This window comes from Alternaria hordeiaustralica (genome assembly GCF_023758085.1).
Source record: "Alternaria hordeiaustralica strain BMP 2776 chromosome Unknown scaffold_8, whole genome shotgun sequence".
In the NCBI taxonomy this organism is placed as follows: domain Eukaryota; kingdom Fungi; phylum Ascomycota; class Dothideomycetes; order Pleosporales; family Pleosporaceae; genus Alternaria; species Alternaria hordeiaustralica.
This window is the reverse complement of record NW_026056780.1, coordinates 981,607-995,322: the sequence shown is the minus strand read 5'-3', so window position 1 is coordinate 995,322 and position 13,716 is coordinate 981,607. Positions and strand designations below refer to the sequence as shown.

At 51.1% G+C, this 13,716-nt stretch overlaps 4 protein-coding genes across 4 annotated transcripts; all 4 read right to left on the bottom strand.

Annotated features, from left to right (window-relative positions):
• Window positions 1-1,752: 1,752 nt before the first annotated feature.
• Window positions 1,753-3,600, bottom strand: J4E84_005189 (uncharacterized protein; the record flags this gene model as incomplete). The annotated part of the gene is made up of 2 exons (XM_049387786.1): window positions 1,753-3,551; window positions 3,597-3,600. 2 exons carry the CDS (start codon window positions 3,598-3,600, stop codon window positions 1,753-1,755), a joined length of 1,803 nt encoding a protein of 600 aa, XP_049244764.1.
• Window positions 3,601-4,737: 1,137 nt separating this feature from the next.
• J4E84_005188 (uncharacterized protein) lies at window positions 4,738-6,000 on the bottom strand (the record flags this gene model as incomplete). The annotated part of the gene is made up of 1 exon (XM_049387785.1): window positions 4,738-6,000. One exon carries the CDS (start codon window positions 5,998-6,000, stop codon window positions 4,738-4,740), a length of 1,263 nt encoding a protein of 420 aa, XP_049244763.1.
• A 3,530-nt stretch (window positions 6,001-9,530) lies between these two features.
• On the bottom strand, window positions 9,531-10,859 carry J4E84_005187 (uncharacterized protein; the record flags this gene model as incomplete). Its single annotated transcript, XM_049387784.1, has 1 exon — window positions 9,531-10,859. The coding sequence occupies one exon, from the start codon at window positions 10,857-10,859 to the stop codon at window positions 9,531-9,533; it is 1,329 nt and encodes a 442-aa protein (XP_049244762.1).
• A 632-nt stretch (window positions 10,860-11,491) lies between these two features.
• Window positions 11,492-13,035, bottom strand: J4E84_005186 (uncharacterized protein; the record flags this gene model as incomplete). Its single annotated transcript, XM_049387783.1, has 2 exons — window positions 11,492-12,673; window positions 12,730-13,035. 2 exons carry the CDS (start codon window positions 13,033-13,035, stop codon window positions 11,492-11,494), a joined length of 1,488 nt encoding a protein of 495 aa, XP_049244761.1.
• Between the last annotated feature and the right edge of the window lie 681 nt (window positions 13,036-13,716).

The window sequence follows — 13,716 nt, the reverse complement described above, 5'->3', positions numbered from 1 at the left end:
TCCCGCTTTGAGCTCGTCAATGGAAGGGCATGAGGCCATCGAGAGTATCTTTTCCTTATCTGATCGCTATAAGGTCAAGAACTAAGTAATCCCAAGCAAATGTAGATCACGAGACCCATCTCCGACAACTGCAGTGCTCGACTTGTTTACATCCATTCACAACCGTTCTCCGTGTTATCAGCGTGGTTTCTCAAGATCTTTTAGAGCGTGGACGCTGACTCGGTACATTGGACATACGAGGCCTGCACTATTACTTCTTTGGCGCTCACACACTCAGCTTACTAAAGCTTGTTATCGTCACGAGTGCTAGTGCCTATACAAGAGCTCCTGGATCCTACAAGCGCATACATTCTGATACATGCCGACTCTACGTGTGAGCTGAAGTTGTCATCGCTGATAAGCGCACTACCTTCCAAGCGACCATCGTTGAGTGCTGGTGTCACGCCTTGACGGATTGCGCCGCCCGACTTCGCAAAGGGTTGATACCAGTCATTCAAGGTCCTCATATATGGGCTTGCAGCTTACGCAACGTCTACCCGCTCATAGATTTTCACGTCACACCTGCCTCTTCGGTCGCCCCGCTCTCACGTACCGCATCGCAACAGTCAACTCTACAATGACACATCCACTGATCTTTGAGTACTTCAAGAACGACATTGACCTCCATATGGTGAACATGGCTTTCTCAGAGCTTGTAGCTATCTGCTGGACAGTACGACTCACAGCAAATGGAGGCAACCCAGTCATGTTATACGATGGCTCACACTTTTGGAGTATATATTGGCGGTCCTTCGATCTTCCCCTCTTCTATCACATTTCAAGGAACAGTTCGACACTAATCAACCCTCCATACCCAAGGTGCACGCTTTATATCCTAGTCGGAATGTCATTATCTTCAGAATCTGAGACAACTCTCACCCCAGAACAACAAGCCTTGAAAAAGTTGGAAACAGCTGTCAAAAGCTGCCGGCCCACAAAACAAACGCGCGAGGCGGTCGAGATGGCCAAGCTCCATCCGGATATTGCGCTAGTGAAGGATATGTGGAGGGTCAAATGTGTTTTATGGGATGGCAGGAAGATCGACGCCTGGGCGAGCAAGAAAAGCATTGGGGACGCTTGCCGACAGGCGTTTGGGTGGGAGGTAACAAAAGAAAAAGACGAGTGGTGGTACATGTACACTATGAGTCTCGAGGACACACCTGAGACGAGGCATTTCTTTGAGTGGATCTGCCCGCCAGACCCGATCCCGGCGTCTGTGAGGGTCAGAGACAAATGGGAAGATTGCTTCGTCCAGAAAGTGCGTGAGTGACTCGTCGTTCCAAATATCATCGCATTTATAGGTTGACATAATGAACAGTTTGGTGGTCAATTAAACTAAGGGAGCAGTTTATGGAGACTAATAAAACGGAGAAGCTCGACATGAGCTTGCTGCTGGATGAGAACAGAGCAAAAAAAGACCTCTTACCAGCTCTAGGGGTTGGGGACGGCAAGCTTCCGCATGTAATAAGGGACTGGCTCGACAGAAGTGCAAAGCCGCGCGCGGCTGAGGACTCTTGATGAAATCGGCGGACGATAAGGGCATGGCTATTTCACAGTTTCGTGGCAGAGCGGAGTTCCTTCGGCTGCGTCTGATGTACATTCATTATCTCATCTAATGCTGAGCCTCTCAATATGAAGACTAGGTTCATACGAACCAGGGACAACTACACCAGTACCCTACAGCTTCATCCTCTTCCACGCCTAGGCCCGGGTTCATTGCCAGTAGGTCTGTTGATCATCAAAGCGTGGGCGCTGAACGGGTGCATATGGAGCCATGCCCAGCTGCGCGTCTTCGGCACTGCGTTTGAATCCTCGATTGGGTCTGGGAATAGCAAACAGGTGTTGATATGGAGCGTGCGAATAGCCTTGGGTCATGTGCGGCATATAAGACGGCGACGGCGTCCAAGGTGTCACCGGTGATGGCTGCGTGCTTGGGGAATAGATTCCGTGCATCGATGGCGTTGGACTCGGGGCATACGAGGCGGATGGCGAAAGCACGTTTGGTGAAACCATGTTCGACGAACGCATGCTCGGTGATAGCATCCCAGGCGAGGACAGAACGTGATGGAAGACAGGTTGAGGGCCATGATGGTAAGAGTTCCCAGTGACATGCTGATTGTTCTCGTACTGCCCGCCATTGTCGCCCGCGTACTGAGAGACGGTCTGGGTATTGTTCGATTGGAAGTCGCCGATGATACTCGCCCCAATGTCGGCAGGTGGCAGAGGCCCCGATGATTGCAGGCTCGTCGCGACATTTAGATGCAACTCTTCCTCAAAGTCGTTCGAAGGCAGGCTCATTGCGACACCTGACTCGAGTTCCTTATCACCGTCCGTGACTGAGGCTTGATCTTCCGGTGACGTCGTAGCCTTTTTCTCTTTCACCCTCGTTCGACCTTCTGCGATGTACTTCTGGCGATTTCCATTCTGTTCATTGTTCAGGATTGTGCCTGTAATTTTATCGGGAGCCGCACCCACAGTAGTTTCAAGATTCTCACCCTTGAGCAGCGAGAAGCAGCGACCCTTGGAAAGCCGTAAGAGCTCACAGAGACTATCTATACGCTCACCAAAAGTAAGGTTGCGGGATTTGTACATCGTCTGCAGTGGCGTCGTGTCGTAGATGGAGAACGATTTCGGGCCGAAGAAATGTAGTTTCTCAGCGGTGTCAACTAGCTGCCAGCACACCTTCTCCATCTGGTCTTCATAAATCGCCTTTTTGGCACCTGGAGTCAATCGTTTCGCAAATCGGTCCTTGTCTTGGTTGTCCGGGCAGGCAGAAGTGTCTTTCATTGCTGCTAGTAGCTCAGCGACGTGTCCAGCTCGGTCTTCGTCAGTAGTCGGAATAGTGCTGTCATTGGCAGGCGGCACCCAGTCGTTTTCGATATAGCGGTTAAGCATGCTATCCTTCGCTTCTGCCAGATTCCGAAACGAAAGTCCAAAAAACTTGGGTTGAACTAGAGCTATTGCAGTAGCTGGAGAGGGTGCCGATGGGCTGGGTGTCATGTAACTGTAACAGGGGTCGAATGGCGAGTGTACGTCCACCAAATGTGTTGGCGTATTCGTAGCACTGACAGGCTCTATGGATAAATAACGAGGAGGTGGGGTGCCTGCATAATGCTGGGGTGAAGACTGCTCGAGCATCGGTTGGCTGTAGCCATTGAAGCCATTTTGATACTGACCATCGTCAAGTGCAGATAGAGGAACATCGTTCGGCTGATAGTTCCCTATGCCATAATCTTGAATGCCAGGTTGAGCAAAATACACAGGGTCGCCATTGGCAGACAGCATTGTGCCCTCGTTATCCATAGTTGTTGGGAATTGAGCTTCATAGAGGAGTTGCAGGTCTTGAGAACTCATGTTGAGAATGTCGTCGATGTAGTCAGGAGAACTGTTATTGTCCTGGTAGTGGTCTTGAGACATAATGCCTTCGGTGGACAGGGTCGATGTGTCGAGAGAGGTTGCGAGTATCACCCGGATTCCGATCGGTCGAGTTGAAAAGAGTGACTGGTTAAGAGCTTGGAAGGTTGTAAGCTGGTGATGGGTGGAAAGGAAAATCTCACACATGCTTTTAACCTGTCGAGGCGCTTCCGCTGAGTGAATCTCATCATCTTCGCAAGTTTGCTACTTGAAGCATCGCGATAGCACAGTTGACTCGAGGGCTATGTGCTTGCATGTTTGCTTCCTGCCGAGAGAATCCATGGGAAAAGTCTTGTACGCTGTGAGACTATGATGACTGCAAGTACAAAACTGATACCAACGTCGGCTGGAGACGATTCAAGCGATAGACACGAGTGTTCCAGGATAAGACTTCAATACTGTCGCAAAGTATGTAAAAGAATGGCTCAATTGTTCTGCAAGAGCTTCTGTCACCCATTGGAACCGTGATAGCACTGGTGCGCAAGTTTCACAAAAGGCGGCATTGTGAAATGGGTCCTTCCTTGGTTGCTGTCCATCAGTAGTTCGTTGACAGTGAATTGGGAACTCTTAAGACAGTGATTGAAGAGCACGTTAAGCATTCTGGAGGTATCGAGAGCGCCCTGCGTATGATGTGCGTGATAGCGAAGGGCGGTGCGAATGCATTGGTGGTAGAGAGTGGCGTGTTGCTGATGAAGTTCCGACGCGTCGACGGCGCGACTGAACGCGTCACAACCGCATTCGGACATTAGCGGCTTGGCTGACAACATTCTCCTCTTTACGGAAGCAACTCCTCACTTCAGCACCTCACATCGCGTCACCGAATCGCCATCCATCTCATCCCATCTACACCCCGTATGGTTGCGCATAGTCGGGATGATCATACGACAACCTCCGATTTCAGGTTCATCCACGCGCTTTGTCACAAAGAACCCCGCATCGGCCAGTACGCACGATCATCAGCACGGCAACTCATCATCAAGTCGAAGTCTGCAACCTTCAGGCAACTGCGAACGATCATACAAACAGATATGGAAGGCTTGGGTTCAGAACGCTAATTGTTCTTCCGCCTCACGCTGGCCACCGCTATCTATGACGCTAATTCAGCTGGATGACTGACATTATACCACAAGTTGTCTACGAGTTCTTTAACTCGCACTGACGCCATTTTATTGTAAACATACCTCATCCACACGCGCGACTAACCGCTATCCAACGAACCGCTTTATCCTCGCTCTCGTCCGACGAAACGCCGACTTGCTCCGGCTTCGCCTCCAGTCGCTCTCATTACTGGCTAGTCCGATCATCGCCCTTCTCCATCTCGTCGCGTTCGTGCTCCCTCCACAGCTTCCCCAGCTGCTTCATAAAGTCGTCGTCGTAGTATGACCACGTCTCTGGTACCTTGGTGCTTTTCCACCCGAACACCTCGCGAGATCTCTGGTTCATAATGTTGTTGTACTCGATGGGGCGGTCGCTCTCTGGCAGTTTTGCAAGCTCCAATATCGGCAAGCCACCGATCTGGCATACAAGATGGATCGTCTTCTTAAAGAGCCTAGATGGTGCCGGCTGGTCGGGCTCCCATTGATCTTTTTCGTCTTCATGCAGGACTACATAGGACTGTTTGAGGACAGCGCTATCCACGCCAATTGCACTCATAACGTAACTTGTGATCGGCCCACGTCCACCATTCCTGTTTCTCCAATGCCAGAGCTTGATTTTAAAGGTAGATAACTCCACGACAGTCTGCGGTATCGCTAATGTGCTGCAATCGATACCTGTAGGGTCAAGTCCAATCGTATACGTATGCTTATCGCCGACGCGGCGGGGGCGAGTAACAAGGTTCGTATACTTATCTTCCCAATGCAGAAATCGAGTCTGGATACCGTCGCATGTCAGACCCCGAAGGTAATCACCATGTCGCTTTACCATACCCGCGGTCTTATCCGCAGGCAGGTTCTGCAATACGTAACACTGCTTGTCGATAAAGGTAGTCTGCGGGAACAAAGAGTATGCCCTGTTCCAAGTGATAAAGTTTAATGTCGCGGTAGATGAAGCCGCGTGGAGCAATTTGCATAGAGGAGAATCCCTCGAATCCAAGACACAGACGGTCAACCCATCATACTCGGCCTGCGGCTTTCGGAATATGGTCAAGCCCGTCATGTTGTACTCATCAGCGATCCACCGTTCTTGCTCCAGGAAGTCGAATATTGGGGCACGGAGGTCCAAGGGCTTAACCTCTGAGTACTGTGTATAGATGTATAGTTCTTGCACGGGAGTTTGCAGCTCGTTAGCAATGAACTTGCGGGCAAAGTCACCGCCAATGATCGCGCCGGTGTTGGCTTGAACTTGTCTGAACGCCTTAGGATCCTGGAAGAAGGTTTTAAGTTTTGTCTCAATGTTCTGGTAGCATGAAGGAAGCCCGCTGATGAGCGCAGTACGAACGCCTGTCGATACTTCAATCAATGTCGAGAACTCCTTCGGGCCGAGGTACGAAATGAGAGTCTCCTGCACCGGGGCTAGCGAAGACGAGAGGAGATGGGAAAGATTCATGGTGAGTGCGCGGGTTGAGGGTGGGGGTTATCGTTACGCTGCACTGTGAGTTAATCCGAAAGGCGCAGCGAAGAAGTACTCGCATAGAGGAACGCGCAGGCAGAAACGGCAAGGGAATCACGTGTCGAATGTAAGCCTTCCCAGGTTGGCTTCAGTGTATCGCAACCATGGATCTCAGTGAAATCTCATCTCATCAACCAAAGTACGCCACAATCATATGCTGCGGTTGGTGCCAGGAGGGAGCGATGGGAGATCAAAACTTCGCACTTGCACGGTGAGGGAAGGCTGCATTGCCGATGGATTCGGGTAAAGCCTGCCGACCCGAAATTCACACTCTGTTTCAACAAGCCAACTCCCGTCGAATATCGGAAGGTTTCCCCTGTCGCCTTGCATGTGGCAAAGTCTTCTGGTGGGCAGCCTCGCGGCATTGATACGTGCGGAACTTACCTAGCAGCTTACGTGTGCTGCTCCTGCGAAACAATCTATTGGCTGGTTAATTCGCGATCGGGCAGTGCTCATTGTACCGAACCCAGGGGTGCGGTTTGCGCAACGTTAACGCAATCCCAGGAATGCAGCAATATTGGTTTTCGTTGAAAGTATTGGACTCGGTTAAGGACTCCCAAGTCGTTAGGTCTGATGTATGAGCCCGTGCTGCGATAAGACAATGCCCTGCGCCACCTATTACGAACTCTATGCGCTCCAAGTACATATTGATTCGATGAGCAGCTCTATGCTTGGCCCCCACGAAGGATTCGTCCGCAATAATCTGCTTCCTCAATGCAGCATATGCTTACATCCAAATGTACGATCTTCCTTCGACTTGTTCCATATTTGGTCCATAAGGGCTGCGTTGGCGGCGATGCATGCATGCGCGAGTCAGGGAAAAGATACATAATGGCCCACGGCCGTCCAGCAATCGCCTAACATGAGGTAGTGTCAAAATTTAAGATGTACTACTCTCCGAATACTCTCTTATCTTCCCTGACTTTCAGACTTTCATTGTCCTACAAGCGGCGTGCCAGATTCAGCGGCTGGCGTGGTGGGTTCGTTCTTGCCATCATCGGCTCATCACTGGTTCTGCTTTTCAATATCATATGCGCTGTAGTAGCTGCTGCTATTGGAGAACCACACGACGGCATCGCGACGATCTATACAGGAAATTGTCTTGTTGCGTCGCGATTAACGACAAGTCTACAACTACTCATCAACATCTTGAGCAGCTCCTTGTTAGGCGCGTCAAGTTATTGTTTACAACAACTTGGGGCACCCACGAGAAAGGAAATCGACAGAGCTCATGGAAAGGGCAAATGGCTGGACGTGGGAGTCTTGAGCCTGAGAAATCTACCGAACATTAGTAAGAGAAGGCAGGTTGCGTGGTTATTGCTTGCTATGAGTAGTATACCTCTGCATTTCTTGTGAGTATGGTCCGCTCCTAGGGATGGCTGGAATTTGTCTCGCATTCTACAAGGGATAATCTATCCCAGGAGTATACATGATCCTACAAAGTCCACAACTCTTGACGTTTGAGGGCATGTATACTGCAAACTATATCACCAACCCATGACACCCCTAGTGCCGCTTCAGATCTTGTAAATCAGACATGCTGAATGATGGCAGGTACAATTCGGTTATATTCCAAACAATAGCAACGAACGAAATCGACTTGGTGTTCGTACACGAAGCTTTTCTCAACACGAAGGGAGGGTGGAAGCTCGAAGACGGAAATGAGGACTACATGTCTCATTTTCAGGCTCTACAGAACACAGTTCTAGGCGAGCAGTATGCCAACACGTCTCGCTTTGAGAACATATCTACTGCTGAGTGCTTTCATCGCTATCAGACCCCCTTCATGAGCGCTGGTAACGGCTTCGCCGTTATGCCAATGAATCAAAGCGATGCAAATGACAACAGCTCACTCGTAGACTTCGCTATCACCGATGCAGGGATTAGTATTGGTAAACGCTTTCTCACTCATGTTTTATGTAAGCTCCCGTTCGATTGCGCATTGACTGTAACTTACATCCTGCAGATTGCCTGAGCGAGATTTCACCCGAGCGATGCCAAGTACAACTCAGCCAGACCATCTTGTTCATTGTCATTGCGTGTAACACGCTAAAGGTGACTCTTATGTTCACGGTACTCAGATGGATGGACGATGAAACCATCGTCACAACAGGCGACGCAATTCAGTCGTTTATCCTTTACCCGGATACCACAACCACAGGCTGCTGTTTGATGGATAGAAACAGTTTTCAACAGACTTCGGAGAGACCAGAAGCCAGACAAAATCAGCGCTATCAGCCCAGCAATAGACATCGTTGGCACAAAGTGATCAGCCGGAAGCGCTGGCTCTCTTCGCTTGTTTCGTAAGACTACGCTCCGATATTCCACTTGTACAAGACAGAGTCTTACACACCGCAGATATTTCTTGGTCTTAGTCACAGCTGTATATCTCTACAGTCGCGTAGGCAGTCGCAAGAAGACGTGCGTAGATCCAGATGTCCGCAAAGTGAATACTTGCCGCTGGAACAACTTCGGAAATGTTGATCCCAGTAAGTTAACTGCATGACTTAATCCAAATCCGTTGCACTGGTCTTCTACCTCCCCGCACGTCTCGTACGGACGTTGTTATATACGCACGCTCATGTTACGAAAGGCTAATTACGACGACATCAGGTTGGATACTCAGTGTATATCTAGGGTCCACGTCCATAATACCCTACGTTCTTCTGGCCAACACGCCTCAAGTCGTCGCATCTTTCTTATACCTCAGCTACAACAGCTTATTCACGGCGATGCTCGCGAACCGTGAATGGTCGAGCTACGCGCACAAACGAACCACCCTTCGTGTCACGCTCCCAACGTCATCTCAGCGCTCGTCATACTTTCTCTCTTTGCCCTACAGATATAGCCTTCCGCTCATCGCCGCCAGTATCTTACTGCATTGGTTTATCTCGCAGACATTGTTTATCGCACCCATTGCGGTTTACAAAAACGGCATACTTGAGCCGACATCTCACGACTGGTTCATTCAAGGCGGATCGGGGACTTATCTAGGGTTTTCAGACTCAGCGCTTGTCGCAGCAATTGTTATGGGATGCCTCTTGGTCGTGGTTTGCTTGGCTTTTGCGGGGTTTTGCAGATATCCGGTGGGCATGCCACTTGGAGGCACGAATAGTGCGGTCATCAGTGCGGCGTGTCATGTAAAGCACAGGGATGGTGGGAAGGCTGAAGGCCTAGACGACATTGTCGAGCGCCCATTGCAGTGGGGAGTCACCGTCGAGGGTACCCCGGATCAAGTTGGACACTGTTCTTTCAGTGACAGAGCTGTTCAGAAGCCGGTCGAAGGCTGCTTGTACGCTTGAAGAAGTCTATTAGATTACACCTACACAAACTCTGAACATAACATCATGTACTTAACAACCAAGAAACATGCAGAAAGCTAAAGAAGCCTGCATATCCATCACAGCCATAATACCATCATTGCACTGCATCTATTCACAATACCAATCATGTGCCCATGGTACCGTCTACGCAGCCGCAGCAGGTTTCCTCGCCTCCAACTTCCTCGGGGCCTTCTTCGCCGCCCCTCCATTCCCTGCCTCACTCTTCTTCGCCGCACCCCCATTCCCAGCACCACCTGCCCCACTACCAGCACCAGCACCACCCTGCTGCCCCAATTTCCTCGGTTTCCTCTTCGCTTTCTCCGCCGCAGCCGGCGCGTTATTCTCTTTATTATCACTAAACGACACCCTCTTTGGCTGAGCAGACCCGTTCGCAGACTTGTTCGCCGTGGATGGGGATTTCTGTGATGAGGACTTGGCAGATGTTTGTTGTGTGTTCGGTGTTTGCTTCTGTTGCGAGGGTGGGGTGGATTGCGTTGATGATTGGGGGTTTGCGGGGCCGCGGGTTGTGGGTGGGCGTTGGGATCGGGGTTTGGGTTGTTCTTTCGCTGGTTCATTCGACTGTGGCTTCTCCTGCTTTGGCGGTTGTGTGCCGTTTGTTTTCGGCTGCGATGGTTTCGACTGAGAAGTCTTCTGAGGCTGTGGCTTAGACTGCTGTTTTGGTTGACTCGGCGCTTGTTGGGTTTGCTTTTGAGGTTGTTGCTTGAGTTGTGATGAGCCTTGCTGTTGTTGCTGTTGCTGCTGTTGACCTCCACCTCCCCAAGGGTTCATCGCAGCTCCCACTCCCGCAATTCCAGCTCCTGCGGTTTTGACTGCCGACGGCATGCTCGGCCTCCAAGCAGTCATGTCTTTCGCGGACTGCGACCAAGTCTGCGGCATCATATCCGGTGCGTCATTCTTCATCTGTTCCAGCTCTTCTTTAGATGGTGCTTGCGTGTCCTTGGTTTGCATGACCATCTTCTCCAGGGCCTTCTTTTGCGATGGCGTCGATTTGACATCTGGGAGGAAGTCACCAACGACACCCTGAACGCCTTGACTTGCCATCTGTCCTAAGTCCCACATTGGACCGTTCATGGCACCGTAAACTGATCCAATACCTCCTCCCAGTAGCCCAGTCACTGTGGATACCGTGCCGCCAACGAGCGCGCCGGTCAGCTTTCCAATGGTCACACCCGGCTGCACTCCCAATCCGGCACCAGCGGCGAGACCTTGGAAAGCACCCGACTGTGTATATTTTGCCGCCTTTCCGAATGACTCTGCTTCAATCTCTTTATTAATCGCCTTCGCTAGAATCTCTTCTCTTGCTTTCGCGTCGCCCGCTCCATGCGCAGCTTGCCTCAACTCCCATGCTTTCTGTCCCGCCTGGAGTGCCATTTGCGCCGACACGCCTGCATTCTGCTTGATCTCATGTTCGGGGACGTTGCACTGTCCGCCACCAACGTGAACTTCTCCCATGCTTGATTCGTTAAATCGACTGGTTTCGGTACGATGTTGTTGTGCTTGTTTTGGGAGCGTGTCTTCGTCTAGACACAATTTCGATAATGTTATTGAAGGTCTAGTCAGGAGGCTGGTTTGACGGGTCAACGCTAGTATGACAGCTCAAGTGCGAATACGCTACGTCATGCACGATCGACGAGATCGCCGTGGTTACATGTGTGTGGCCAGCCGACAACCTGTTTTGACCACAGGAACGCGAGACGTAGTTTCTACAACATGTAGGGTTATCCCTTCTGCGTTCGGCGCGACTCTTCAGTAACAAGACCGATGGCTGTCACTGGTGGTTGTAAGTCGCTGCGCCAGTGTGTCATGACGTCAGCGGCCCGGCGCCAGGGTCTTTCATCTACCAAATTCCTGTCTGCAGTACACTATGAACGCGCCGCGGTTTTAACAGCGACTCACACACCCGCCTCGTTGGTTCAGACTTTAGTAGTTTTGACGCGTGCTGCGGTGTCGTACATGTCACCTGGATGTCGAATTAGTCGCCGAAAGCTCACCATCTCACGAGTTTCGCCACCGAGAAAGATTTACTTTTTGATTGGCTGCGATCGATTGGATCAGGTATACCACTATTTTACTCCTGCGAGATGCTACGCTTTCTTCATCGCGTCGCCAGTAGAACCAGCACTCTTTACACCTCCCTTCAGCTCCTTGTTTGTCGCCTGTATCAACACTCTCCGGTAGCTTGTCAGAGCCGGGGTGCCATCATCCGTGACCTCAAGTATCAGATGAAGCAATTGACCTTGAGCAACCGGCTTCTTGCTCAAAAACTCGACCGCGCATTTTTCCGGAGGTGGAAGCCTTACCTCAACCTTCCTGCCGTCATCATCCAGCTTCTTGATAACAAGTTGCGCAACCTCGCTGTAAACCAACCACTGCGTCGCTGTGGGTTCCCGATAATGCCACCACTTGAATGTGAGTTTTCCGCCATCGGGGTCGTATGTAGCAGACGCGTCGAGGGTGACTTTTGATCCGGCTTCAGCGGTGATCTGGACAGGCGCTAAGCCTTTGAAGCCGCTGATGTTGATCACGGGATGGTGATTTGCTTTTGCAAAATCTGGCTCCATGCTCCACTTGATGCGCGCGGCAAAGTCGTTCTGGAAAGCATCGCGCCATCGCCAGATAGTCGCGTGGTTGGATGTATACGTCCTGTCGCCAACTTTAACCCTGTCTACGACATCACTGTAGTGGTTGCTGTTCAGGCCTTCAGTGCTGATATCAGTTCGCCCGTATCGACCACCCCAAGATCCATAGTTGGGGCAGTCAGGTACACCCAGACCATTCTGGATGAGGTAGAGGAATGTTGGGGTATCTCCTTCCGGGATGTAGAGATAGTCAGGGTACGCCTTTCCGAGTGGCCCGATTTGGATGTTCTCCTTGATCCAGCTCTTTTCCATCTTGGTGAAATCTGGCCCACCTTCATCGAAGCCGTAGTACTTGTCGCCAGAAATGCCGGTCCATGCTGCCAGACCATACTGATTCCAGCCGTGAATGGAAGCAATGTAGAATACGTCGGGGAAGTTGTTGCGGATCCATGCACCTGTGTCATCTTGGTCGGAAATGGCATAGACGCGTAGACGTGAGAGCAAGCGCTTGGAGTCTTCAGGTTCGAAGTCGTCGTCTACTTTGAGTAGTGCCGAGGCGAGTGTGTTTGTTCCGCCCCAGCAAAGAATCCATAATGGCTGGGTAGATGGTGCGACGATTCGATCGTACAGCAGCTGTCCACCTGGAGATAGTGGAGTGTCTGTGCCAACAGCCGACATGCCGTAAGTCTAGATACTGTCAGCGCTACTCACGTGACGTGCTGCGTCTAGCGAATGGAGCTTACCTCGGCGCCCTTGCGAATCAACCCACGCAAATGTTGTGCCGTTGGATACTGCCAGTTCGGGTGTACATGTTTGTTCAAATTATCCACGGCGTCGGCATATGCGTTGATAATCTTCCCCATGTCTTCCGGGTGCACTTTGTTCTTCATCCATGTGCTTGTGCAAGCTACCAGACCCTCCGTCTCGAACTCATTGGCATACAACAGGTACCGGCACAGCGACTCGGCATCATCCGGCTCATTCGAGATGTCCGACAAGATGAAAACGCGAGGCTTCTGTGAGTATGTCTGTAATTTCTCGGTAGCCATGTTGGAGCCGGGTTGTTGGCGTGCTGAGAGTCAATGGACTTGCAAAAATCGAGAGGAAGCTTTCTTTTGACGCTGTTGAGCTTTTGAGGTTATCCGATGCTACACCAAACACCCGAAGTTGTGCCACGGCGTCCGAGGTGGGGCTTTGAGCAACGGTGCGGTGTCCTTAGGCACCTCCTTCCGTCTGGAGGAAAGCCGGCTATTCTTGCCATCCGTCGGTCTCCACCTCATGATTCCCCTCACCATCGCATATACGAAGTCACTGCTGTTCGCAACTGTATCGTCGTTACCCCGGATTCCAGCATGATGTCCAAAATGCGAGATAGCCGTTGCCACGCCGCCTTAGTGCATTGAGGCTCAGCGGCCTGCGCCACATGGAGCTAGGCCGCATTGGATGGTAGCTCAGCCTTGCTCCTTATGACGTCTGGAATCTGCCCCGCTTCAACACCACCAGCCACGTTAAGGACAGCAGTTTGGTTCATAATCAGGCGCCCAATAGCCTAAGACAAGGCCATATTCGTGCCGTCAGGCCGACTGCCAAGCAGTACCACCATGATCTCTTGCCGTAAGGAGTCGATTAGGTAGGCTGTGCTTCGTTCCTTCCTAGATATATAGCATCAGGCTACCTCCGATCGCGTTCGCATCACAACTCACAAACTAGTACCCCATAGCTCATCTCAT